Source organism: Canis lupus, chromosome 8 (assembly GCF_011100685.1).
Source record: "Canis lupus familiaris isolate Mischka breed German Shepherd chromosome 8, alternate assembly UU_Cfam_GSD_1.0, whole genome shotgun sequence".
Taxonomy (NCBI): domain Eukaryota; kingdom Metazoa; phylum Chordata; class Mammalia; order Carnivora; family Canidae; genus Canis; species Canis lupus.
In genome coordinates, this window is record NC_049229.1 from 10,548,989 (window position 1) to 10,575,723 (window position 26,735).

General features: G+C 35.4%; 1 protein-coding gene and 1 long non-coding RNA gene across 6 annotated transcripts in view; one reads left to right on the top strand and one right to left on the bottom strand.

Annotated features, from left to right (window-relative positions):
* Positions 1-26,735, bottom strand: part of HECTD1 (HECT domain E3 ubiquitin protein ligase 1) — a 93,644-nt gene that overhangs the window by 4,093 nt on the left and 62,816 nt on the right. Inside the window, exons 24-41 of one of the 5 annotated variants that reach the window (XM_038544397.1) lie at positions 26,553-26,729; positions 22,038-22,733; positions 21,120-21,341; positions 17,115-17,248; positions 16,007-16,129; positions 14,509-14,665; positions 11,870-12,092; positions 10,714-10,768; positions 10,320-10,502; positions 9,706-9,913; positions 9,536-9,621; positions 9,191-9,318; positions 5,584-5,785; positions 3,892-4,029; positions 2,845-3,452; positions 1,810-1,888; positions 1,589-1,682; positions 529-679 (exon numbers count right to left, since the gene is read on the bottom strand). In XM_038544397.1, the coding sequence (XP_038400325.1) occupies positions 529-679; positions 1,589-1,682; positions 1,810-1,888; positions 2,845-3,452; positions 3,892-4,029; positions 5,584-5,785; positions 9,191-9,318; positions 9,536-9,621; positions 9,706-9,913; positions 10,320-10,502; positions 10,714-10,768; positions 11,870-12,092; positions 14,509-14,665; positions 16,007-16,129; positions 17,115-17,248; positions 21,120-21,341; positions 22,038-22,733; positions 26,553-26,729 (3,664 nt within the window). Of the gene's footprint in view, positions 1-528; positions 680-1,588; positions 1,683-1,809; positions 1,889-2,844; positions 3,453-3,891; positions 4,030-5,583; positions 5,786-9,190; positions 9,319-9,535; positions 9,622-9,705; positions 9,914-10,319; positions 10,503-10,713; positions 10,769-11,869; positions 12,093-14,508; positions 14,666-16,006; positions 16,130-17,114; positions 17,249-21,119; positions 21,342-22,037; positions 22,875-26,552; positions 26,730-26,735 lie in introns of all 5 variants that reach the window. The other 4 variants (XM_038544396.1, XM_038544395.1, XM_038544398.1 and 1 more) reach the window with 4 other exon arrangements.
* Positions 224-6,669, top strand: LOC119872825. Its single transcript, XR_005363100.1, has 3 exons — positions 224-4,918; positions 5,303-5,411; positions 5,507-6,669. It is a non-coding gene; the product is annotated as an uncharacterized LOC119872825 (long non-coding RNA).

Genomic DNA, 26,735 nt, shown 5'->3' on the forward strand with positions numbered 1-26,735 from the left:
AGTACAGTTGATTCTGGATAAAGAGTATATGGGAATTCTTTCAACTATTCAACTTTTCTATAAGTTTGAAATTTTTTAGAAATAAAGATTAATATAAAAAAATGAAGCCTGAGGGTTTACAGGGGAGCCTGAGTGGCTCAGTCGGTTAGGCGTCTGCCTTTTGGCTCAGGTCATGATCTTAAGGTCCTGGGATTGAGCCCTGTGTCAGGCTCCCTGCTCATTGGGGAGTCTGCTTCTCCTGCTGCCCGTCCTCCAGCTCGTGCTCTCTCTCTCTCAAATAAATAAATATTAAAAAAAAAAAATGAAGCCTAAGGGTTTACAGTTTACCCAGTTTTTAAAATAGTGAACAATTAAAATGGAATCTTAACATCAACAAAGACTCGGTTGTCTTTTTGTGTACACTCAGCCTTATCAATAGAAACTTAACTGCTTTCTCATTTCACTAAGTCATAGTTCTTTTGACAATCTGTCATTTGATTTTGGGACATAAACTATTTTGTTGAGCTTAGAAAATAACCAATTACATACCTGTCACGTGTATAACCCAACTTAGGTTCAGTATAATTAATAATATCTTCTGCTGCCCAGGATGGTGACTGGTTTCCACAAAGAATCATTTGGACTTCTTCATGGCTGAAGGAACTTAATTTCTCCATTGGAAAAACTTTGTTAAATCCATCTACATTATAAACAGCAAAAAAACAAAAACAATAAAACACACAACTCAATTTCTAAGTTATAATTTCAAAATACCAAATTTCAAATCAAAATACCTAATATCAACTAAAGGGACAGAATATGAATCAAATATTAATAAATGTTTGAAAAAAAAACAAATTAAAATAGCTTGAAATCAAAGCTTTTTAGTACAGAAATTTCATTTAATACGCAAATGTGAACAGAAATATTCAGTCACTATGGTCAGTAGTCAAATTCTAGTAATTTCTTAACTAGCTCTTTGTGTCTTAACAAGCTAGCTAAAGCTGTAGTCCCATGTTCAAAACTAGTATGTGATGGGGATCCCTGGGTGGCTGTGGTTGAGCGTCTGCCTTCAGCCAAGGGCCTGATCCTGGAGACCCGAGATCAATTCCCACATCGGGCTCCCCTGCATGGAGCCTGCTTCTCCCTCTGCCTGTGTCTCTACCTCTCTCTCTCTCTCTCTCTCTCTGTGTCTCTCACAAATAAATAAAAATAAAATCTTTAAAAACAACAACAAAAAACTAGTATGTGATGAACAGTCTCTCGTATTTTGCTTCAATTTTACCTGGAGAACTTAGGTTCCAACATGGTTTAATTCATCCTGATCATGAAAGTGTAAAGTATGCAACCTTATATCCATGTACAAATGAATGAAATGTAGGCCAAAAATGAATCCTCCATTACTCAGGAGCAACAAGCTGAGGGTATGCCACAGCTTGAGAATGTCCCAACCTGTTCCGGGTACTCTGCAGGACCTAACTATTTGTAAGACAGAAAACCAGAGGGCCAATCTAGAGATTACCTGCAATTCTTGACAAAAGAAGTGCCTTAATTTCAACTGTCTCAAAGTAAAAGAATGATTAATAAGGTAAAGAGCCCTAAAATTTACCTCTAAAGGCTTCCATCTGTTTCTGAATACCCGTATGCATACAAAAGTCAAACATCAAATCCACATACTCTTCTGCATTATCCATTGTTATCATCTACAAAGGAAAATTAGCCAACATTATTGTTAATATCTAGGAATATTTCAGCAGCACCTACTACAACTGGCCTCAGTAAGAGGATGTTCTGAGCTTACAACTATATCAAAAGCAAAATTTTTATTACCTCATCTTCCCCACTTGGCTTGAGATCCACAGCTGTAAAACCATATATTCTTGAGGAAGGGCAAAACTGGAAATTTAAACTAGGAAGACAAAAAGGATTGGATGAACATTCAGCTATCATTGATGTTTAATTTTTTAAAACACCGCTGCCAAAACTATGAATCTCCTGCCTCCTCCACAGCCCACCCCTGCACCCTTCCAACAAAAACAGTACACCAGCTCAGATGTTAAGTATGAGGCCTTTTGAATGCAAAAACTCTGCACAAAAACTATTAGGCCAACTGTTACCAAACCTGTCTTTGCAAAGATTGCACGAAACCACCACCTTTCCATATTGTGCTTCCCCCTTAGGGCACACAATTAATAAAGTAAGGGTTTTTGCAAAAAATTACAGCAGCAACATCTTTACTTTTTTTTTTTTCCAAGAAGAATCTATTGCTTTGCTAAAGTTATTCATCCTCTCTCCCTACCCTCAAATCAAGCCTTCAATATATAATAACTTATCAAACAAAACTTCTCAACACTAACAAGAAAGAAAGAAGAAAACAAGACTCAGTCAACCCAAAATCACAGTAAAACATACCAAGAGTATAATCATTACATGTATACAAATTAACAGAATTTTATTACAAGATGTGTAGCATTTGGTTGGCTAAGCCATTGGGCATAAGGCCTACATATAAAGCACACTATTTTAAGTTTTGCCAAGTATACTACATGTATTAACTAGCCATGATTTCTCAAAAATATTTTTGGGTTTGGACTTTCATAAGATATATACATTAATCATATTCAATAAATCAGATAATCTTCCAGAGATCTAATGATTAAAGCATTATGTTCTGGTATTCTGAGTGTGGTCTTTATAATATGAACTATTCAAAGATTCAAATCGGTACTATTTCCCCCAGCATATTATTGTTCTTAACAGACTATTTAACTTATACATTGCATATTAGTGGGTACAAAGAAACAAAAGCTTTAAAATTTATTCATCCATTAGGTTGATGAACATATATATATATATAAAACTTACCCTAAATCCTCTATGCTAAGTGGAGGCCCAGAACCTGATGGATTCTTTAGCACTAGTTCTTGTAATTTCGTGTTCTTCTCATCTTCAGAAAGACCTTTGTTGCTTAAAATCTGACGCCTCTTGACTGCAAGGTCTTTAATTTCTTTTAAAAATCTGGCTCTGTGTGGGTTTACTAGTTCAAAGTCTTCCCAAGTTAAAATTCCATTAAACCAAGCTGGGGGTTTGGGTTTGGGGGGATCTAGAATAAACTCTGATTTTGAATCCTCTTCAAAGCTTCCTACTGAGAGTGAATCATGACCTTCTTCTGTAGAAGCTTCAGACTGACTTTCAGTACAATGTAAGTCTCTATCACCTCGTGACTCATAAATTAATTTACTCATGTTGCTTTTAATATCACCCATGCACATAAGTTTAAAGAAAGGTTTAGAAATAGGTAAGTCCACAAGTCTATTGTCTTGAATGCATTTGGCCAAGAAAATTCCAAGGAAATGAAAGAGTTTCGTGATCCTTTCAAGCTCATCACTGTCTTGCGGAAATGGTGCTGTGAACAGTCCACACGATCTCTGCACATAGTATCCAGGAGGTTTCAATCCACCTCCAAGATCAACCTAATTTTTAGAGGGAGAAATATAAATAAAATTAGATAAAAGATGCATAAATATTAAACATCTTCATCAACTTAGTTATCTTAAAGTATTTATATATACTCCCTTTTATTAAATAGTTTTTGGTGACTGAATTTTATCCTTTAAAACCCTTTTAGGAGCATCAAGAATCATCAATAATAATAAGAGAGCCAGAGGAACTCCTAGGTGGCTCAGTCAGTTAAATGTCTGTCCTGGGAGGGAGCCCCATGTCCAGCTCCCCACTCAGTGGGGAGTCTGCTTGCTCCCTCTCCCTCTGCCTTTCCCTTTGTGCTCTCTCTCAGATAAATGAAATCTTTAAAAAATAAACTCAGAAAACTTGGCTTAAATTCTGAAAGCATAACCTATTCTTACTACTAAAAGCAGAATTACAAATAATCACAAATTGGGAAATAAATCTTACATGACGAGATTCATCATCTGGAAAGTTATCATCACAAAGCCAAGCTCCCAAATCAGTTCTCTGGAATTCTGCTGCCACCAGAGCATAAAACTCTAATGTAGGGCCCAAACCAGTTCCTTCCTCTCCTAAAAATTCAACCTAAAATATAAACAAATTGTGGGGAAAATTGAGCTTAAAAAATTTTTCTCAAATGATCTCATTTTTGCCAAGTAATACATCTTTTTCTTACAACAGCAGAATATTATAAACAACACATTTGTAAACACACAAGTTTTATTCTAGTTTTTCTAAAGAGTGTATTTGTTGTATACCATTACATATTTAAACACTGTGGTAAGCATTGTTAATACATTAATTTATTTCTCACACCCCATCCTACAAAAATAGATTTTCCTCTCTTTACACCAAAGGAAACCAAATTTTATTTTATTTTATTTTATTTTTTTTAGGAAACCAAATTTTAGATAAAAAGGTTACATCATTTGCTTGAGGAAAAGACGGCATACAGATTTTTATGTATGTCTATATAACACGTTTAAAACCCAAACTCTTCCACTTATTCCTGACTTTAGGTAGTCACTTTAAAGCTTTTTATCAAAAAAAAATTAAAGAAATAAAATTAAAAAAATAAAGCTTTTTATCCATACTCTACATATTCCACAAATGACTTGAGGCAGCTTACAAAAACCTAATGCATGGTAAAAAATAAATAAATAAATAAATAATTGAGGTTTATCTAGTTAGAGGAATATATGGGTAAGAAGAATAAGATGAAGGCAGAGATTATTATTATTATTATTATTATTATTATTATTTTATTGGTAAAGAGAGTTTAAAGTGAAAACCCTAAGAGTCTTATATATTTTCTAGAGATACACCATATTTGTCATGATCAGTCTCTGATCAAAAAGATAAACTAAGCAGCTGGTTCACATTTATGACAGGAGACAGATGTGTTCCATTGTGCCTATAAGGAATAATGGATATATAGGATATAATGGACAATGCCTACAATAACATCTCTACAGTAAGTATATTAAATTTTATACTGTCATTTGCTGTTAATAGCTCTCAATACAGGCCAAAGATATAATGCCAAGTACAGTTTAACAATATAACGAAACAGTGTGCTCCAAAATTGCAGATATCTAATAGCATAGCTTAATATAAAGGTAGAATTTAGAGTATCAAAAAGAGGGATGCCTGGGTGGCTCAGCAGTTGAGCATCTGCCTTTGGCTCGGGGCCAAATCCCAGGGTCTGGGAATGAGTCCCACATTGGGCTCCCTGAGAGGAACCTGCTTTTCCCTCTGCCTATGTTCTCTGCCTCTCTCTCTCATGAATAAATAAAATCTTTAAAAAAAAATAGAGTATCAAAAAGAATCCTTAGTGAGTGCTATTATTTGTTTCTAGCTTTAAGAAGGGAATATGTCCTTCAAAAAGGCCAAGCACTTTCTCACCTCAAGGACAGAGATACTCTTTGCTGCCCACCAAACCACAAGATCCTGACCTCTCTGAAGAAGTAAGCTGACATCCTCTTAGATGTTCTATCGGGGGAAAGGCCTTGCATAGAGGGTAGAGAAATCCTTCTCCGTTTTTCATTTCTATCTAATGCAGGTTGAATGTTGTTGAACATGCAGGTTTGCTGGTTTTCTGTCATTTGTACACACTAAAAGAAATTATATGCGAGGTACCTCAAGAACTGATTTCCGGTCTGCATGAATTTGCATGACGTTTTCAGCCCATTCCATCAGTGATTCACCACGTGGAACTTTTACTCTTTCATGCTTGAGACGACCCACTCGAAACTCTCCAGGATCATCTCGCCTTACACTACTGGTGGTTCTTGTTCTTTCCACAGTGGCTTCACGTCGGTTTTGTAACCACACTATTGCTCTAAAACAGAAAAATATTTATGTAGTTGTAACATTCAGTAATAGTTTGAATGTGCTACTAACCCAGGAACATAATTCAAAGATTTCACTATTCTTTTAAGTAGTATTAAGTGATAAAATTAGTTGTAAAACAAACAAGTGATAAAATTAGTAAATTCTTTTATTGCATAAATTATTGCTTCCTCTCTTAAAACATATAAATCCCTTTATTAATTTCCTTTTTTTTTTTCCTTTATTATTTTCCTAAACAAATTAAGAAAATACTTAGGTCTAAATTTTCCTTACTTTAGTAATTAACAGATCAAAATAAAGGTCCATGGTCCCAATCCTACATAACATAAAAATATATACAAATATAAAAATATATACAAACTTCGGATGAAAGGAAGAGCATCAGGAATACAATCAGTAGTATTATAATAACACTGTATAGTTGACATATGGTTGCTACAATTGTGAGCATAGCATAATGTACAGAGTTGCTGAATCACTGTTGTACACCTGCCATTAATGTAACATGGTATGTCAACTATACTTCAATTAAAAAATAGACAAATTTATGATACATAAAAAATATAAATGAATATTTCTTAACTATCAGAGAAACTAAAAAATGGTTAAGCTATCTTTGTTACTATGATACAAACTGAAAGCCATCATTATAATGCAATTGATTTTAAAATATTTTCTTTTGGGGCAGGTGGTTGGCTCAGTTGGTAGAGCATGAGACTCTTGGTCTCAGTTTGAGCCATGCTGTATGGAGAGACTATTTAAAAATAAAATCTTTACGGGTGTCTGGGTGGCTCAGTTGGTTAAGTCCAACTCTTGATTTTGGCTCAGGTCTTGATCTTAGGGTTGTGGGATCGAGCCCCACTTGGGGCTCTGTGCTGAGCACCGAGTTTACTTATCTCTCTCTGTTCCTCTCCCTGCTTGCTTGTTCTCCCTCTCTCTCTCTCTCTCCCCTCAACTCTAAAATAAATACAATCTTTTAAAAAATAAAATATTAAAAAAATATTTTCTTTTGGATAATGCAGAGCTAACCAAATCCATCAAGGGTGGGAGAAAGAATCCTGAACTATGAATAAGATGATGAAAAAAAAAAAAAAAGATGATGAAAGATTTGCTCTCACATGTGTTGTAATTTTTTGGTAATCTCAGGTCAATCAGCTATGTACTCTGAGAATTTCCTTATCTATAACAGAAACCATAACCAATGCCATTTATGACAACAGGCCTATAGTTCCACATGTACAAATGATTTGTAAATAGCATAACTTAAAAGTGAAGCCAACAGCTCCATTTTATTTATTTTTTTTATTTTTATTTTTTTAATTTTTATTTATTTATGATAGTCAGAGAGAGAGAGAGAGAGAGGCAGAGACATAGGCAGAGGGAGAAGCAGGCTCCATGCACCGGGAGCCTGATGTGGGATTCGATTCCGGGTCTCCAGGATCGCGCCCTGGGCCACAGGCAGGCGCTAAACCGCTGCGCCACCCAGGGATCCCCAACAGATCCATTTTAAATTATAATCTTTTTACATCAATTTTGAAAGTACTGTGGCTATTCCACCATTCAAAAAATATTTACTGAATACCTACAATGTGCAATGCTTTAGGAACTACAGCTAGATCAGTGAACAAAACTGCCAGAAATTCCTGCCCTCATGAAACTTTCATCTACTGGAAGGAGACAGAAAAAATAAGTAAAATACGTAGTATGTCAGAAGACAATAAAAAAAAAATGATGGCCAGAAGGAAGGAAACTTTCAATGTTATCAAATATATTTACAAGCAGTTAATCTGACATTCCCAGGAATATCAGCAACTAATACTTTATGTAAGCTGCTTAAGAAACTATACAGAAGGGGCACCAGAATGGCTCAGTCACTCAAGCGTCTGACTCTTGATTTCAGCTAAGATCATGATCGCAGGGTTGTGAGGTCGGGCTCTGCGCTAGGCATGGAGCCTGCTCAAGATTCTGCCTCCTCCCTCTGCCCCTTCCCCTTCTACCTTTGAAAAAGAAAAAAAGAAATTGTACAATAAATGCTGATAAAAAATATAATACAGTTGACCCTTAGACAGAACATAGAGACTCCTAACTCTGGGAAACGAACTAGGGGTGGTGGAAGGGGAGGAGGGCGGGGGGTAGGGGTGAATGGGTGACAGGCACTGATGGGGGCACTTGAAGGGATGAGCACTGGATGTTATTCTGTATGTTGGCAAAGTGAACACCAATAAAAAATAAATTCATTATTAAAAAAAAAATACAGTTGACCCTTGAATAACAAGCATGACCTACATGGATCTATGTATATGTGGGATTTTTTACTTTTTATATTTTATTTTATTTTTGAGGATTTTCAAAATAAATGTAGTACTATAAATTTTTCTTCTTCCTTCCTTGTGATTTTCTTAACATTTTCTTTCTTGGGATGCCTGGGTGGCTCGGCGGTTGAGCATCTGCTTTTGGCTCAGAGCAAGATCCTGGAGTTCTGGGATAGAATTCCGCATTGGCTCCCTGCATGGAGATTGCTTCTCTCTCTGCCTGTGTCTTTGCCTCTCTCTCTGTATCTCTCATGAATAAATAAAATCTTTTTTTTAATTTTCTTTTCTCTAGCTTATTTCATTCTAAGAATACAGTATATAATACACATAACATACAAAATACATGTTAACTGACTGTTTATGCTATCAGTAAGACTTCCAGTCAGCAGGAGGCTATTAGTAAAGTTTTTGGGAACCAAAAGCTATACACTTTTTAAGTATGATTTTCAAGGCATCTGGGTGGCTCAGTCGGTTAAGCATCTGCCTTCAGCTCAGGTCATGATCTCAGGATCCTGAGATTAAGCCTTGCGTTGAGCTCCTTGCTTAGTGGGGAGCCTGCCTCTCCCTCTCCCTCTGCCTGCTGTTCCCCCTCCTGCTTGTGTTCCCTCTCTCAAATAAAATCTTTTTTTTTTTTTTTTAATAAATGTGGTTTTTTTTTAAATCTTTATTTATTTATGATAGTTACAGAGAGAGAGAGAAGCAGAGACACAGGCAGAGGGAGAAGCAGGCTCCATGCACCGGGAGCCCGACGTGGGATGCGATCCCGGGTCTTCCAGGATCGCGCCCTGGGCCAAAGGCAGGCGCTAAACCGCTGCGCCACCCAGGGATCCCCTAAAATCTTTAAATATAATTTTCAACTTTGCAGGGAGGAGGGTTGGTGTCCCTAACCCCAACACCACTGTTTAAGGGTCAACTGTAGAAGAGCATATATCCAACTGGAAACAACAAAAAAATGTTTAAACACTGACAACTCTTCATAAGAAAACAGGATAATATATTCCTTCTATCAGTCTTGACAGAAGTATATTTGTACATTTTGAGCTTATATAACATTAAAAAATATAAAAAGGCAAACTTCCTACCTTGATGCACCAAATGCTGTACACGTGAAATACAGCTGTCTAGTTTCAAATGGTATTAGAAAAGGACACTTGCTGGTTAACTGTTCACACCAGTCTGGTAGAGCTCCACTTGCCAAGGCCAATGGTTCCTACAAATTAACAAATAACAATGTCTTCAGGCAGTTATTTAAAAAGGAGTCAGTTCTCAAAAGTAATTAAAGAAATTAATGCAGTGGGCCACATGGCCTACATCACTGAATCAGAGATTAACAGTAGAAATGGTGGGAAAGAGAAAAGGAAGAAGAGAAAATACTTTGAAAGTCCAAAAGTTACAGACTAAAGAGTTTGACTATGTGATTTTATTACCTCAATCTGCTGCAAAATTTTTGTTGTGATTTTTTTGCTAGTGAATTCATCTGGTGGAAAAGTAAACTGAGGCTGCTCATCACCTTCTGTAAAATTAATAAAATTAATAAAAATATAAACTAATTTCCTTTTTAAAATGCTACAGAAATGAAACAAAGATTCTTACAGACCTTCTTGGGATATTCTTGAATAAGGATCACTTGCAACTATATAGAGAATACGCAGAAGCTGAAGGACATCTTCTACTCCACAAGAATTCTGTCCATTGCCAGCTTTGGCCTGAGGCTGTTCTTTTGCCAAATTAAGAATATCACTACTTTGAAGAGTAGAAATGGCCCCCTGGTTTAATCCAGACTTTGTTCCATGCTCACAAAAATCCTATGGAAACAATTAGTAAAACTAGCCATTAATCACATTTTTGAGAAAAGCAATGTATCATCCTGTAAGTATTTGAAAATGCCTAAATTTTTCAAAGAACTGCCTTTAAAATAAAAACAGTATTACTCAAGTTGAAAATCAATGTGTTCTAAACCAATAGAATTCCCAAATATAACTATAACTATAGTTATAAACTATAACCCACCATAAGCCACAGTTAAAACAATGTACTTAGATCCAATACCACAAATCATATTTGAAATTTTAGTACTTGGCATATTAACAATGTTAATTTAACTTCATTTTTTAAACATGTCCCAATGAACCTCTTTTTTCTTATGACTCTTTAAAAGCTGCAAACAAAGCACAAAGCCATTCCCAATTGTGTTTTGATGCCAATATATACCTTATATGCAGCTATGAGCTGAGAACAATTTCTGTTTTTCCTAATACTTTTATTAGTGCCAGTTAATTTCCAGTGGCGCAGGAAAGCGGCGTCTGCATTCTTCTGCAGGTAGGTTATCAAGTCATTCTTTGGTAATTCATCAGTGCCAAGGTACTGTTCCACATGCTCTATAGACCAACAACCCTACAATAGGAAAAACCAAATGTTGGCCTTTCCTGATTAAAAGTCTATGCTGTTTCACATGCATTATATAAGGGAGCTTTAAAATCATGCACTTAACCTCATCTAAAGAGTTCCATGTTAGTGTTTTTTTTTCCCCTCAAACGTTCAATTAAAAGTATTAGTTTTTATCTTTTCCCTTTTTTTCAAGAAGATCCATTTAAATATAACTTACCATTTTTCCATTTTCCTTCTCTTTGTCAGAATCCTTCATTTCTCTGTACATGATTCTAAATATGAAGATATTATTCTCATTAATTCATAAATCAAATGATTTGTGGTTATTTCCAATAAGGCTTTAAGTTTTTAAAAAATATGATGATGTCATTCATTAGCCACATGCTTAAACATTAAACCCAGGGACAATATTTTTTTTTAAAAAATCAGTTTGTTAAACACAAGGGAAAGTAGCAGAAATCATATTCCTAAAAAAGTTATTATTTATAAATTTAGGGGAATTGCAAAGAATGTACACATCAAACCTAGAACTTTTAAAGATATGAAGCAATACACTATATCATGTGTTACAACTTTCATTTATTCTTATAAAAATAAAAAGAGATGAGAAAATGGTTTGCTAATGTGTCTAGATAGAAAAAAAGGATACGAATACAAGGACCAGGAGCCCTTATGTTCACATTAGGCAGTGGAGATCAAATTTGAAACTCCAATAACTGAACAAAGTGGGGAGAATACCATGATAAGCCTTCTGTTCTATCTCAAAAGGATGTAGATCACTTTATTAGACATTATATAAATTTATCAATGATGTTAAGAGAACATCAGAAAAAAGTAAAATTTACAGAAGGATAATTAAAATTTTATTTATATTAAATTATATTAAATTAATTATTATAAGTAATAGTAAACACCCAGATGATACTGAAAACACTTTACATATATTAATTCATTGATTCCTCACAACCACTCTCATTTTACAGATTAACAGAATGAGGCACCAAAATGTTAAATGTGCCCAAGGTGATTATTAATTATTTGCCTAATGAATGAATGAACAAAGAGGGGTAGGCTTAACTCGCAAGTCCCAAAACAAATAAATATTTGAAAATATTTAGTACTTCATATACAATCCCAAAGAGTTCAACAATTATTACATAAGATACTAGTCTAGTTTATTTCTAAAGTTACTTCCAGTTGAAACCGTAAACCAATCTACATCATGAGTCAGAAATGCTCTTATCCAGTGTTGTAAATCAAGAGAATAAGAACCAAATATTTTGCTTCTACAGTAAAAAATACAGAAATACAATGCTTCTTGGCCCATGTATCATGAAAATATCTACTTAAAACATTAAATTAAAATCTCTTACGTGTATGTTGGCTCCCAAATACGCCTAAGTTTATCTGATTTCACATTGCCATTACAGGACAATTGAAGCAATTTTTGTACATAGTAAAAAATGGTTGATCTGAAATTAGTGAGTGGTAATTCAACTTCACGAGTTGTTCCAAGACCTGTTACTTTCAAAGTGAGGGCTAATCGAGGTGATGGAGTGCATTCCACTTCTTCTAAGAGCTCTGAATGAGGCGTTCCTAAAAATATGGAAGACATCAAAAACAATCACACTTTAACAAGCACTCCATAAAAAAACACTGCACTGGGAGACAAAGCTACATGCAATCTAAATTCTTGTTATATTCTGTTAATTCTTCTGTATATTTTTCTGTTAAATTCTTCTGTTACAGTATTATATTATTCTGTTATATATATTAACTAAAGACGTCAGCTCCTTACAAGACTCCTGGCCTCAACTATTTGTTTAAAAATGGAAAGAATACATCTAGGCTACTTAAAGACCTAGCACTAAAGCAGAATTTATGAATTTGATAAGGATCTCTCATTTTAAGAAAACATGTGCTAACAGTATGAATATTTCAGAAACATTTTAGACTTATGAAAACACTAAAAGTATTCATAATTCTACATTCAGAGAAAACCACAGACTCTGGTCAATGAATTATCAATCTTTTGCTCACCCTGAATAAGTAGATTGTGAGGTAAACATACAAACACACACACAAACAATTAGGTATATAGTGTTTTTGGTGGTGTACCCTTTTTTTTTCATTAGCTCAGGAATTTTTTCCTCATATCACGATATAATCTTCTAAAGTATTACTTTATTCACTGCATGACATTCCATTAAATGTTAACCGAATTATATCCCTATGATACAAAATGAAGGTCATTTCCACTTTTCTGATGATATAAATAATACTTCTGTAGTCATCAATGTATATAAATCTGGGTGCAGAGACAATATTTCTTTAGTATAGATTTCTAGTAGTAATAAATACATTGCCAAAGAGCACTATAGAAAACTTTTACCTATTTATATTCCCTACCATAGATTTTTATTTTTAAAGGATCTTGAAAGACCTTGATTCAGCCTATATGCAACCTCACCACAGAACATCATACTATGAAGCACACCTACTTCCTTATTTAACAGACAGCATTCTATCAAGTAAAAAACACATTCCACACTAATCAACATTTAAGTCTTCCTTAAAGATAATATACCAATTACTATAGCTGACAATTATTGAGGCATGTATTAGGTACCATGCTAAGGACTTTATATTTTTTTTACCTCATTTAAAACTTTTAACTACTTCATTGAACAGAAACGATTATTTTCTCCATGTAAGAGATGAGAAAATTCAGGTTTACATAAATTAAATGATTTGCTCAGTGTATTAGCATCCTATTGCTGTTCTAACAAATTATCATAAACTGGTTGGTTTAAAACAACCAGTTCCAGAAGTGAGAAACCTTAAATAGGATGGCAGGGCTTTGCTCTTTCTGGATGCTCCAAGAAAGAATTTACTTGCCTTTTCTAGCATCTAGAGGCTGCCCATATTCCACAGTTCATGGCCCCTCATCACTGTGATCTCTACTTCCTGTTGTCAAATCTCCTTCTCAGTCTCAGATCCTCTTGTAGTCCTCTTAAACTTTTTTTTTTTTTTAAGATTTATTTACTTATTTTAGGAGAGAGAGACCCTGAGTGCAGAGAGGGAAGGGCCAAGGGAAAGGGAGACAGAGTCTCAAACAGACTCCACCCTGAGCAGAGTCTGACTCAGGGCTCTCATTGTTATGACCCCAAGATCGTGACCTGAGCTGAAACAGAGTCTGATGCTCAACCAACTGCGCCACTCAGGCGCCCCCCTCTGGTATTCCTTTTATGGAACACTAGTGATTACACTGGGCGTACCAGGCTGATCCAGGATAATTCTCCCATCTCAAAATCCTTGATTTAATCTCATCTGCAAAATCTCTTTTGTCATGTTAAGGTAACCTATTCCCAGACTGTGGAGGTTAGGACCTAAACACCTTTGGGAGATCATTAGTGTGCTACTACAACCAAAAAAGAGTTGTAAGAAAAAGAGTTACCAGGCTAATTGGAGACCATAAATCAAACTACTATACAACTTTCCACTGTCAAAGTAGAATAGGAACAATCCATAGCAATTCTGATCCAGTAGAATACAGAATACAAATTATCTATCTTTAAATGAGCCTTCCTTTAAAATAAAACAAATACAAAACACAGTGTTTTTAAAGCACTGTAATTTGCTTCTTTAAAAACAGTCTGCATTTTTTTAAGGACTTGTGGCTGGTATTTAGGTTTTTCTCCTGAAAACGTTTATTATAACCTGCATATATAAGTAGCCACTTCCTTTCCTAATTACATACAACTATCTGATTTGCTATCTGTTCAAATTATTATTAAAGATTTTATTTATTTCTTCATGAAAGACACATAGAGAGAGGCAGAGACACAGGCAGAGGGAGAAGCAGGCTCCCCACAGGCAGCCCTATGCAGGACTCTATCCCCAGACCAGGGATCACACCCTGAGCCAAAGGCAGATACCTGCTCAACCACTGAGCCACCCAGGCATCCCAGTATCTTTTCAAATTAAATCACAAAACTAAAATACACAGTACCTGGGGGTGGAATCTCTAGATCAGTCGTCTGCTGGACATTAGTACGACCAGGTCTAGGATCAAAAGCAGGAACCAAAGCAGAAAACTGCCGCTTGAGCACATAATCATCATCCCATGTTCTCCGACGTCCTCCTTTTGTTTCATACTCCTCTTCTTCCTGTTACAATTCCACATACAAATAAAGATAAAACTTTTCATTATTGCAAAAGTGATGTGCTATCTTTAAAATAAGGTATGTTAAATACTTCTCTATATAGCTATTACACTTCCTTATTTAGCCATATTTCTTATGCACAAAATGAGCCAACATAAACGTGTATGGATGGGCACATACATTTCTTAATGATTTAAGCTTACTACCTTAGTGGTGGCTACACTAATCCACACACAATAAAACGACAAAGAACCATATACATACACTGTCCCAATGTTAATTTCCTGATTTTGACTGTTGTTAGGTAAGGCATAACCATTGGAAGAAATTGGGCAAAGGGCACAAGACTGCTCTACTATCTTGCCAACTTCCTGTGAACCTATGAACTTATAATTATTTTTAAATAAGTTGCTTTTCTAAAAGCATAAATTTTATTACATACTGAATTACATACAAAATATAATGTTTAGAAGTTGTTTTAAGTAACTATGGGGCAAAATAAATCCTCTTGTTTGACAAAGTGTTGGTAACTATTACAGTCAGATGATGGACTCCGGGGATTCACTGCATTATTCTATTTCCGGCAGGTTTGAAAATTTCCATAATGAAAGTTTTTAAAAGTGATATTTTCTTCTCTCCTTCACTTTTGCTATCAATAAAAAAAAGAGATCAACGAACTTTATTAAATGTCTGATGTAATAAATAACAATTATGTATGTACTTGTATGCACACACATAACCCTCATATTTTGAACACTTAATTAAAATTAACCTGTGTAATAAATCAAATGGACATATGATAGCTGTATAGCCAGAATGTTTGGGTTTTAGTCCTAGATCCAAAACTTCTGTGTGACCTATAGCAAGGTCACTTCATCTGAAAATTAGGGCTAATAACTCTTAAAAGGTTGTTGAAAAGGATTGAATTAGCTAATACATGTAAAGTATTAAAAATAATGGCTAGGATTTAATTAATGGTTAATTAACTGAATTAATGATCAATAAATGTTAAGCTAGTAGACTAGTATCTCCACTACTATTACTGAAAACTGTAAATCTTGGTTAACAGTAATTAATCATTTTAATAAATGTTCACTGTTATCCAAGGGCCAAGATAATGGGCTTTCAAGTAAGAAACAGCTTTATGCCTTATGCCAGAGCAATTATGGACTCTTTCTTGAATACAGAACCCAAGCAGTAAGAGTAATTTCTTTTTGTTAACTCAATCTGGTAGTTTCCCATCCCAACCTTAACCCCTATATATTTTTCTAGGCATTTTGGTTGATGCTTTACTGTGAGAGGAAGAAAAACACACTGTAGGGAAGATAAACATTAAGATATTACCTGTTCCCCAATAGGTCGGCTCCCTGCTCCAGCAGGAACTTGTGGTAGCTGCGAGGTGACAGCGTGGTGTGTTACGTCAGAGCGAGAGCCAGCTCGACGCTGCAGGGATGGACGTCTCAGAATCTGAAATAAGAAAACGTGAAGAGACATATCTAATTATTTGACATATATCTCAAATATATATATATATACACATATATATACACACATATACATATCTCCCCATTTTGCTCAAACCTGAAACTATCAAACCCTATTATCAAAACTATCATTAAAATACTTCATGTTCATTAGCCACCTTCAGAAACCTTATAAACTGAATGCTTTATATATTCACCATGCATCATTTACTGACCTTCACAAGACATATGCTATGGTAAATCTGTTTTTTTTTTTGTGTGTGTGTGTGTGGTAAATCTGTTTTAAAGTTAAGATATACTTAGGAGTATACCTTAGGAGTCCTTCACCCTATTAAAAACCAACTTAGGACATTTTTAAAAATCTAGTAACATTTTATAAAGAGAAATAAAAAATATACAAGTTACAATAAAGGGTATTCTCAGGCGAAAGTTCAGTCTGAAGACAATCAGAATAGTTAAACATTAAGAGTTCTGGATCATACCTTCTAAGCTTGGGTACCCATTTTTGTACTTAATCGATTGATTAATTTGGACACATTATTTTTTCTATGCCTCTACCTCATAGCTGTAAAGACAGATGAAATAATATAGAAATACTGCCCGCATAACAGCATGTACAAAAACAGTTTAATTATTGTGTAAGAACCATGAAATTATATTCTTTAGGATCAGTGAGTTCTTTACACTTTTAAACCTCTCAAAACATCAGCATGTGATATTTTAGTATTTTCCAAATAGAACCAATTTATTTTTTTTCTTTAATTTATTTCTCTTAAAGGAGAATCACAAATGTTCAGATTAAAAATACTTTTCTTAAAAAAAAAAAATACTTTTCTTAATTGACCACGTTTTCCTAACTGTGCTGTATTTCCCCATTTCAAAGTTTAACCAGGACTTTGCTTTTCCTCTCTTCATTTCAATTTTTAACATCTTATGTTAGTTAAGAGAATGGGAGACACTCTCTCTACCATAACCTCCTCGTATTCTTGGTCCTCTTGATTGTCATCTTCATTCTCATCATCTTCCTCATCTGGCTCAGGCAAGTCTTCATCATCATCTAGCTCAGCTAATAGAGTACTGGCACGGCAGCTATCCAGGAAATCTAGGAAATAAAACCAACAATCTTACTCTCAACACAATAAAGCATTACAAGGTAACCACATACTGCTTTTACAAAACAAAGGTAAAATTCAAGACTACACAGAGTGATGCCACCCTTCTTCCACCACCACAAACACAAAATGAGTAATGTTGGTCACAAGCATGGTAGAAAACAACACAAGATAAAGGATGACCATAAACTAAATCCAAGTCTACAAAAGCATAATATAAACCATCAACAATAAGGGCTAGGTATAAAAATAACAATCCTATTATCACTGTCTGCATAAACCATAGGAAGCATAACATGGTGTGAAAAGAACACTTAGGAGTCATTCATTTTGTCAGCAAATATCTACTGAGTACCTATGTGCCAAGAACTGTGTTAGGCACCAGGTATATACAGTCGTAAACAAAACAGACATGGTCTGAGCCCCCATGGAGCTTACAGGGGAGAGAGGCATTTAAAAAGTAAACAAAAGAGGGGTGCCTGGGTGGCTCAATTAAGCATCAGACTCTTAATTTTGGCTCAGGTCATGATTTCAGTAGGTCCCATGTTGGGCTCCATGTGGGGCATGAAGATTCTTTCTCACTCTTTCCCTCCGCCCCCCCCCCCAAAAAAGCAAAACCAAAAACAACTAACAAAAGAATATATAAACTATAAAAGATCGCATAAAGGCAAAGACAGAATGAATAAAGTCAATCAGAGAGACTAGGTTTAGCTATGTGACCTGGCAGGTTAATGGTAACAACTACTTAAGGACACTGCCTGTTTACTATGGAGTAATGTATGTACCATCTGTCATGTTATCCATATTCCCTCTTTCCCCAAAGAAATGTGTGTCAGATAAACACAATCCCACATAATGAAGATGCTGACAAGCTATTCTGCACAAGAACAGAAAACGAAAAGTAATAATGGGACTAAAACAGGAGAAGGTTTTACTGGATAGGAAAGAAAAAAACCTTCTGTGGATAAAAAGACATACTCTATATTCCAAAAGAACATTCAGAAGACAATTTATAATTACTTGGTAGAATCTTTTATCTGCAAATCTCTGAACCAAATACAGTAATAATTACACAGGACTAAAATTCAATACCTTTTATGGACAGCTAGTAGAACAAAGAGGCCTGATACTATATTCAATTAGTTTCTAAGGTATGTATTTTTTTTTTTAAGACTTTAATATTCTGGAATCAGAGTGTGTCTTATACGCAATGGCAAGTCATGGCTAAATTGGCAACATTTTTTCCTTAGTGACATAAAATAATTATAATTAATGACATCTTAAATTTGATAAAATATGTTACCTCTAACTCATGCAAGATGCCATCCTGCAATTTAGGAGTGGTGGCTCAAGAACATGATGTCGTAGTGTACACACACACACACAAAATCAATTCCGCTTTTGGCTTACTTTCAAAGGAAATTTTGACTTTTTTTTTTTTATTTTGACTTTAGATAATGAAATTTCATCTCTCATATGTTGTAATTCACTGAAGTCAAAGGCTTTTTTTTTACTTATCATCTTCTCTTTATTGAGTGTAAGAACATTTAAATAGCTCCTTATTTCATAAATTTGACCATATCACAGAATCACATCCCTCAAAACCTAACATAGTAAAAGTCTGCATATAGAGAAATTATTTTATAAGACAGATGTTACTCTGATCCTTCACAGCAGCACCCTTAAAGAATCCTCTACATTTAGAAATGTAAAAAAGGAAATTGCAATCATCTAACAATAGTTTTTAAAAGGCAACCGGTAGCCCTAACTCCTTAATATTCTTTCCTACTAGCATACCCACAACCTTTTTAACTTTCACATGATCAATAAAGCTGGAAATTAACACGTAACAAATCAGTAGGGAGGGGCAGAGGGGCTCCATGAGAAAAACCAGAGTAGAATACAGCTTATTCAATGGATTTACATTATTTTGTCATCATCATCATCATTACTTTGCTACACACATATTTAACAGACAAGGTAGACACAGAGAAATATAATCATTCTCCTAAAACCACAGAACGCCAGATCCAATTTTTGGCTTGGAATAGGAAAGGACACTTTAGAGAAAAAAAAGAAAATACATTAAAGTTAGGATTTACATAAAATAGTACTTAAAATACATCTTCAGAAGCACCTGGGTGGTTCAGTTGGTTAAGCGTCTGCCTTCAGTTCAGGTCATGATCCCAGGACCCTGGGACTAAACCTCACATCAGGCTCCCTGCTCAGCAGGGAGTCTGCCTCTCCCTATCCCTCTGCCATTCCCCCAGCTCACGCTCTATCTCTCTCTCTCTCAAATAAATAAAATCTTTAAAAACATATAGATATGTATATATATGTACATACATATATCTTCATATAAATAAATGTTCTTGTATTTGAAATTAACAAATTCAATTTTTAAAAAGAACAGGCAGTGGCATCAAGGTTGTATGTATGTATGTATGCATGGTAAAGGATATTCTATAATAATGATGGAAGCGCAACATTTTTGAAAGGCAATTCAGCAATTACTTCTTTTAAATGTCCAAAATGGAGAATTTATTAAATAATGATCACATAGTCAAGCACCATAGAAATCCATCAAACAATGTGAAGATAATTTCACAATGTACTGAGTGAAAGGAGCTATCTGGGGATGCCTGGGTGGCTCAGCGGTTGAGTGTCTGCCTTTGGCCCAGGGCATGAGCCTGGAGTCCCGGGATTGAGTCCCACATCAGGATTCCTGCCTGGAACCTACTTCTCCTCTGCATGTGTCTCTCTCTGCCTCTCTCTGTGTCTTCCATGAATGAATGAATGAATGAATGAATGAATGAATGAATGAATAAATAAAATAGAAAGAAAAGAAAAGAGAAAAGAAAAGAAAAAAAAGAAAAGAAAAGAGAAGAGAAAGGAGCTATCTGGAAAGATAACTCCTTTTTGGGGAAAGAAGAGGGGCCACACACAGAGTTTAATCACCAACGGCCAATAATTTAATCAACTGTGCTTAAGTCATGAAGCCTGTAGGGCTTCCAGGCTGGTAGGGTCCCCAAACTCCAAAAGGACAAACTCCTGTGCTTGGGACCTTCCAGACCTCACCCTACACATCTCTTCCATTTGGCTGTTTCCAAGTTATATCCTTTTTCTAAGTAAAGGCTAACTAAAATCTAGTAAATAAAATGTTTTCCTGAGTCCTGTGAGCAATTCTAGCAAATTAATCGAACAAGAAGAAAGGGTCATGGAAGCCACCAATTTATACCCAGTCTGTAACACAGATGACTTTCAATTAGCATCTGAAGGGGAGATAGTATCATAGAACTGAGGCCTTTACTTACGGGATGTAACTTTATCTCCAGGTAGTAATAGTGCCATAATTGAGTAACTAAGTTAAACTGTATGACACCCACCTTGTGTCTGAAAACTGCTCGGTGTGGGAAAAATTCACAAACATTTGCCAGTCAGTGGTGCCAGCAGTGAAGCATTCTGTGAATAGTGTTGAGAATATAGAGGAGATACGTGGGGAGTGTTTTTCCTCTTACATTATAGTATACAAAGAATATAACTTTACAAAGCTTATTAATCTCTTACACTTCTATTCTTCTCTGATAAAAGTGTCAAATATCTTTGTTATTAGGATTTTTCCAATAAAATGTCATTAGTGTGCACAGGGTAGAAAAGGAAGACACAAAAGTTCCTAGATGTCTGCTTATGATCAGATAATTTAATAGTCCCCCACACGCTGAGTTTTTTCTTCTTATATGAAGATGACGTATCTTTAATAGGAGATAATTATTTTCTAATTGACAGTTAAAAACCACATAGCAGGAAAACATGGTAAAGCATCACTTTACAAATACCTAAATATTTTAAACTATCACTTACCATACAAGGAATATTCAGCTTCCTGACCTGTGTCACTCTCACTGGAGGTGGATGTGAGGCTAGTAGTTAAAGTATTACTTAAGGACTGACCAACTGATAGGACTGTTGTTGCTGTGGCCACATTGCTGCTGCTAGTCACACTGGATGTTGACATTGTCACTGTTGATGTAGTACCAGGTGTAGTCAAATTGGGGAAACTCTGAGCACCCATAAGAGGAGAAGCTAAAGATAAAAATGAAGCAAATCAGGATGACTGATGGTGGGATCGTATAAACCTAAGAAAAACTAGGTTTTGTATTTAGAGTAAAAGAATGAGATTATCAAACACTAATTATTAAAAGGCTAAAAAGCAACAACTTTGGGAACCCAACTGAAATCCAACTAAGAATCCTTGTTTTTATAGCACTGTTATTTTTTCAAAAAATTAAGTCCTGCTTTTTTAAAAAGTGAAACAGGCAATGAACTAATTCCCAATGATATTTTCCAAAGGAATTACCCATTAGCTTAAGTGAGAATTAAATACCTTCCAGAAGCTAATATCAATTTAGGACCTAAGGAAAAGTTAAACCAGTGTGATGCTCTGATTTCAGTTGACTATGACATATTTAATAGTTATCTATTTCCTCATGCAGCTGAACTTAACAATTTATCATAGAAGAGTGGAAAATAGAAGTGTGTTACTGTTTTATCCTTTCCAATTAAGAGGTTCTTTATCATACCTGATTTGAATTCTTAAGAGATCATGATTCTATAGAACTTAATTTCATATTCCTGAAGTGCTAAATCTGACGTAGTTGTATGTAACATGGTTAATGATCTAGTTAAAGACTGCAGCCAGAACCCACTGAACAAGAAACCCTACTTTGCATCCCTCCGAGTGGAAAAACGATTGGGTTCCATAAGGAAAAGCTCACTTACTTGCTGTGCTCATCACATTCCTCCCCAAAGTATTAGTGTTGTTATCACTGCTGCTTCGGCTTAGATTCATGTTGTTCGTGGCATTAGTCCGTGCTATGTTTGCCACTCTCCTTACAAAACTCTCCAAGCTAGATGTTTCTCTTGAGGACAGATTAGGTACACTTGCACTAGAGCTCATAGGGGCCCCAGCAGCCAGCAAAGAACTCACTGACAGTCTGTTACTTGCTGAAGAGCTAAGGGGCCGTTGTGAAGCTGCTTCTTTATTAGTTAACTCAGACACTGAACTAACATCAGGAGAACTAACACTAACAATTCCCATGGATATTGCACTAGATTCCCCAGGAGTGCGAACAGAACTATCGGGGCCTAACTTTCTTTCAGCATTTTCACTTCCCGTTTCCGCTGTTAAGGTGCTGGTGCTTGCACTGGAAGATGACCCTACTTCTGTTTGAGGGACGTTTTCAGCAGATGAAAGAACAACAATTGGTTCATGGACATCAGCTCCTGAAACTATACTGTGTTCCATTACAATTTCTGATCTCCGTTCCGTTTTGGTCGAACCCAAGCTGATGTCGCTGCTACTGGCCACGCTACACACAGAACTGCTGCTTCCTTTTCTACTTGAGGAGCCTGCAGCAGCAGATGTCTTGTCGGGACAGTTGTTTTTCACCAAGCTGCTCCATGATTGCGTTGTGCCTGAAACAGTGGATGAAACAGGTTTGGGTGATGCCACTGTATCAGGGTCGTACCCTGGTGCAAGCTTGAGGTCAAATTTTCCTTCTGCGCCCATACGGTAAGAGTTTGAGCCACCAGCATCCCAGGTGACATCAATCCAGCCTGGAAAGGGACAGGAGTTTGTGAGACCCGGCAGAAAGCAGATAGGAGCGTGTCAGACAGTAGCTCCACAATATGGGATCAGCTTTTCATCAGTGCTGTACTTCTCTGAATTTCTATAGTCATTAAAGGTCTGCCAACTAAAATTAAATTCTTCCTTTTATTTCTCTTATTTCTGAACTGCTTGCTCTGCTGATATTTGAAAACAATGTAAGGGTCGGTCATGTTTACATCTATCGGGGTATCTTTTGAGGGGAAAAACTATAAAAAGATTGATACAAATGGTGGAATACTACTTCAATTTATCGATGAAATCTAAATAAAAGGTTTTTATAATTGCTAAATATGATTATGGGGTCAAATGCTCTTTTTAGAAAAAAGTTCTGATTTATCATTAATTTTTAAGTTTGGGCTAAATTCTAGTAATTGACAAAATATTCATGTATCACTGTACAAATTTTAGGTCACCAGCTCAAATAACACTAAGTTAGCATTTCGGTTGTGTTCTCAAAGTTCAGTGGTTACTTGGTTTTCTTATGATTAAGTTTACTATATTTGAATAAGCACAGAAAATTCTAAAAACAAAAATTTTAAAATACTAAGCTCTTTTATTAGAACCTATAAGCTAAAGCTAATAATGTGCAAAGAACTAATGAACATGATATTCAATGTATATTTACTTGTACTTGTAAAACAATGCTTGCTCTTTTTAAAAAACAATAATTACCTTCCAAAAGCAGTAAAACAAATGGACTATTAGAACAGAAAATAATAAAAATTTTACAATTTTTGTTTAGTGTTATAAGCTAACTACTTCAGGGAAAAACACAACACATAAAAATATACGTATTTTTAAAAATATAACAAGCCTTATAAAGTTTGAAAGTACTTCACCCATACACACAGGTACTGCCATGCATGCGCACAGGTGCACACACACATATAACAAGTTCATATATATTAATGATGAGGCTCAGAGGGGTGTAAGTAATACTGAATTACCTGTATGGATTATCTGCATAGAAATTCTATGGGAGGAAAACTAATAGCCTCAAAATTACATGATCTGGTTTTAATGAAATGTCAACTGCCCCCATTTATTCCATATGCTGAAATAATTTGTGAAGAACCAACATTTAACTATCTCTTCTACAACATGGAATAGTGTGAATAAAGGAAAAGGTTCAAAAATATATCAATTCCAAATAAAAATAACATTTATCTTGCATTAGTCAGCTCCAAAATACACTGGTAATTTATTTTTTCATAGCAATCATCAAGATCTGTTAACTGTTTTTCTGTTTCACTCAGAAGGCAAGATAACATGCTTTTTTGGTGACCATTGTTTATCTGAAGTTAAAGTACCCTTCACATAGCAGGCACTTGTATTTGTGGAATACATTAAAAAAAAAAAACAAAGGGTATTCCCAGTAACACAGATTCTTTAGAAAGGAAAGATATTTGGGGCACCTGGTGGCTCAGTCAGTTAAGCAATTGACTCCTGATTTCATCTCAGGTCATGATCTCAGGGTTGTAAGATCATGCCCCACATCAGGCTCCATACTGAATGTGGAGCCTGCCCAAGATTCTCTCCCTCTGTCTTTGCCCCTCTCTCCACAAAAAGAAATGGGTGGTTCAGGGGTGCCTGCCTGGATGGCTCAGCAGTCAGTGGAGTATGTGATCTTGAGGTTGATCTTGAGGTTGTGAGTTCAAGCCCTACATTAGGTATAGAGAGAACTTGATCTTGAGGTTGTGAGTTCAAGCGCTACACTAAGTATAGAAAGAACTTGAAAGTAAAATCTTCAGAAAAATAAAAAGGAAGGAAGGAAGGAAGGAAAAGAAATGGTTGGTTTAACTATTTGAAAGCTAAGCATTTCCTCTAATATGAAGGTTTTAATGTAAGACTTAGTAAGAATGGCCACCTTGGTCAGCCGAAACCCTGAACCTCTCTACATTAGTCAGATCAAGAAAAATAAGCTTTTCTTATATACTAAATTATAAAATTGAGATTCCCATTTGCCTAGGCAATTGCTTCAGCGGACTCCAGCTTGAGAAAAATAAACTGCATTCATATATCCCTGACCAGCCCATACACATAAAAGCCAAAACAAACAATTTAGGGGAAACAATATTAACTAAGTAATAAGATGCTTTAAGAACATTTAAAATCTCTGGGTTGGGACTCCTGGGTGCCTCAGCTGTTGAGCATCTGCAGCTAAGGGTGTGATCCTGGAGTCCCAGGATCAAGTCCCGCATCAGGCTCTTTGCAAGGAGCCTGCTTCTCCTTCTGCCTGTGTCTCTGCCTGTCTCTCTCAGTCTGTCATGAATAGATAAATACAATCTTTTAAAAAATAAAATAATATAAAATAAAATAAAACCTCTGGGTTGGGCGCCTGGGTAGCTCAGCAGTTGAGCATCTGCCTTTGGCCCAGGGTATGATCCTGTAGTCCCAGGATTGAGTCCCACATCGGACTCCCTGCATGGAGCCGGCTTCTCCCTCTGCCTGTGTCTCTGCCTCTTTTTCTCTCTCTCTGTCTCTCATGAATAAATATACAAAAGCTTTTAAAAAATGAATAAATAAATATAAAATAAAATCTCTGGGTTGAATGGCATTACTGTCATCTCAACTATTATTGGTTTTTATTAATATTGGTAGTTACGTATATGCTCATTCACTGTAAACCTGCAGTAATGATGATTTGCAATTAGGGTATAACTATACAGAAGTGCCTTACGGTAGTAAGGTAATATAAGGAATAGAACCTTAAAAATAAGAAAATCAAGAATTTATCAGATAAATAAATGCCTGTATCACACAGAACATGAATATATTAAGATACTAAGTATTAGTCATTCCTCTAAGCACGGTCACTGTTATTATAGCTCTTCAGATATTTGGTATAAGAATATGAACATTTTACTCCTTTTTGTTTTTAATGCCAACCAAAATTCTTAGGAACACACTACTGGCTAGGCAAATTATCCACTAATAAATCAACCTTTTAAGTATTTATAAGAAAAAAATAGACATTTTAAGTTGCTTTTAGGAATCGAAGAGCAATTTATTAAGTGGGAATGAACTTCTCTAAAATCTACAGTATCAAAGGTTTAAAGTGAATTTGACTTAAACAACAACCCTTACCTTATAAAATATCAAAGTTTAAAATCCAAAGAAAAGCTAGTAGGCTGAGAAATATTATGAACATTATTTTAAACACTATTAATAGACGAAGAGGCTACAATTCTTGTTCTACACTTCATTAAAAGAATACTTATTAAAAATGTGAATGCTTCTTCTTCTACATGACTTACAAGAGAAAAAAAATAACTGCCTGATTCCTATCACACCAACAAGAAAAGCGTAAGAAATTAAGGACCACTGAAAACTTAGGAATACACCAAAAAAAAGCAGTGGAAAATGTGTCTTTAGAGTATTCAACTTATACTAACTTATTAATCACTGAAGTATTAGCAATAAGTTCTAAATCAAAACAGAAATTAAAAATTTCCCTTAATTCTAAGTAAATGATTTTTCCATTTTTAACATAAAATCAATACAGTTCTTCTACACAGTGCTGGGACATTTTTACAATTTGTGAACTATCCCAAAATAACAAAAGAAAAAGACTTTGTTATTTAAATACTCCATTTCTACACTACAAATGCTAAGTACCTACTCACCATTATGCAGTTCCCCTGTGACGGTACCTTCTCCCTGTGGGCTGCCATCCTGATCTCGCCACTTCCAATCAAGGCCTCTGATCACACGAGCCCCTGGAACCATGTATTTCAGAACCTGGGAGCGTACTAGACGTCTTTGTCTTCTAAGATTAGCTTCTGCTTCCTTAGCTGCTTTTCCTGTAA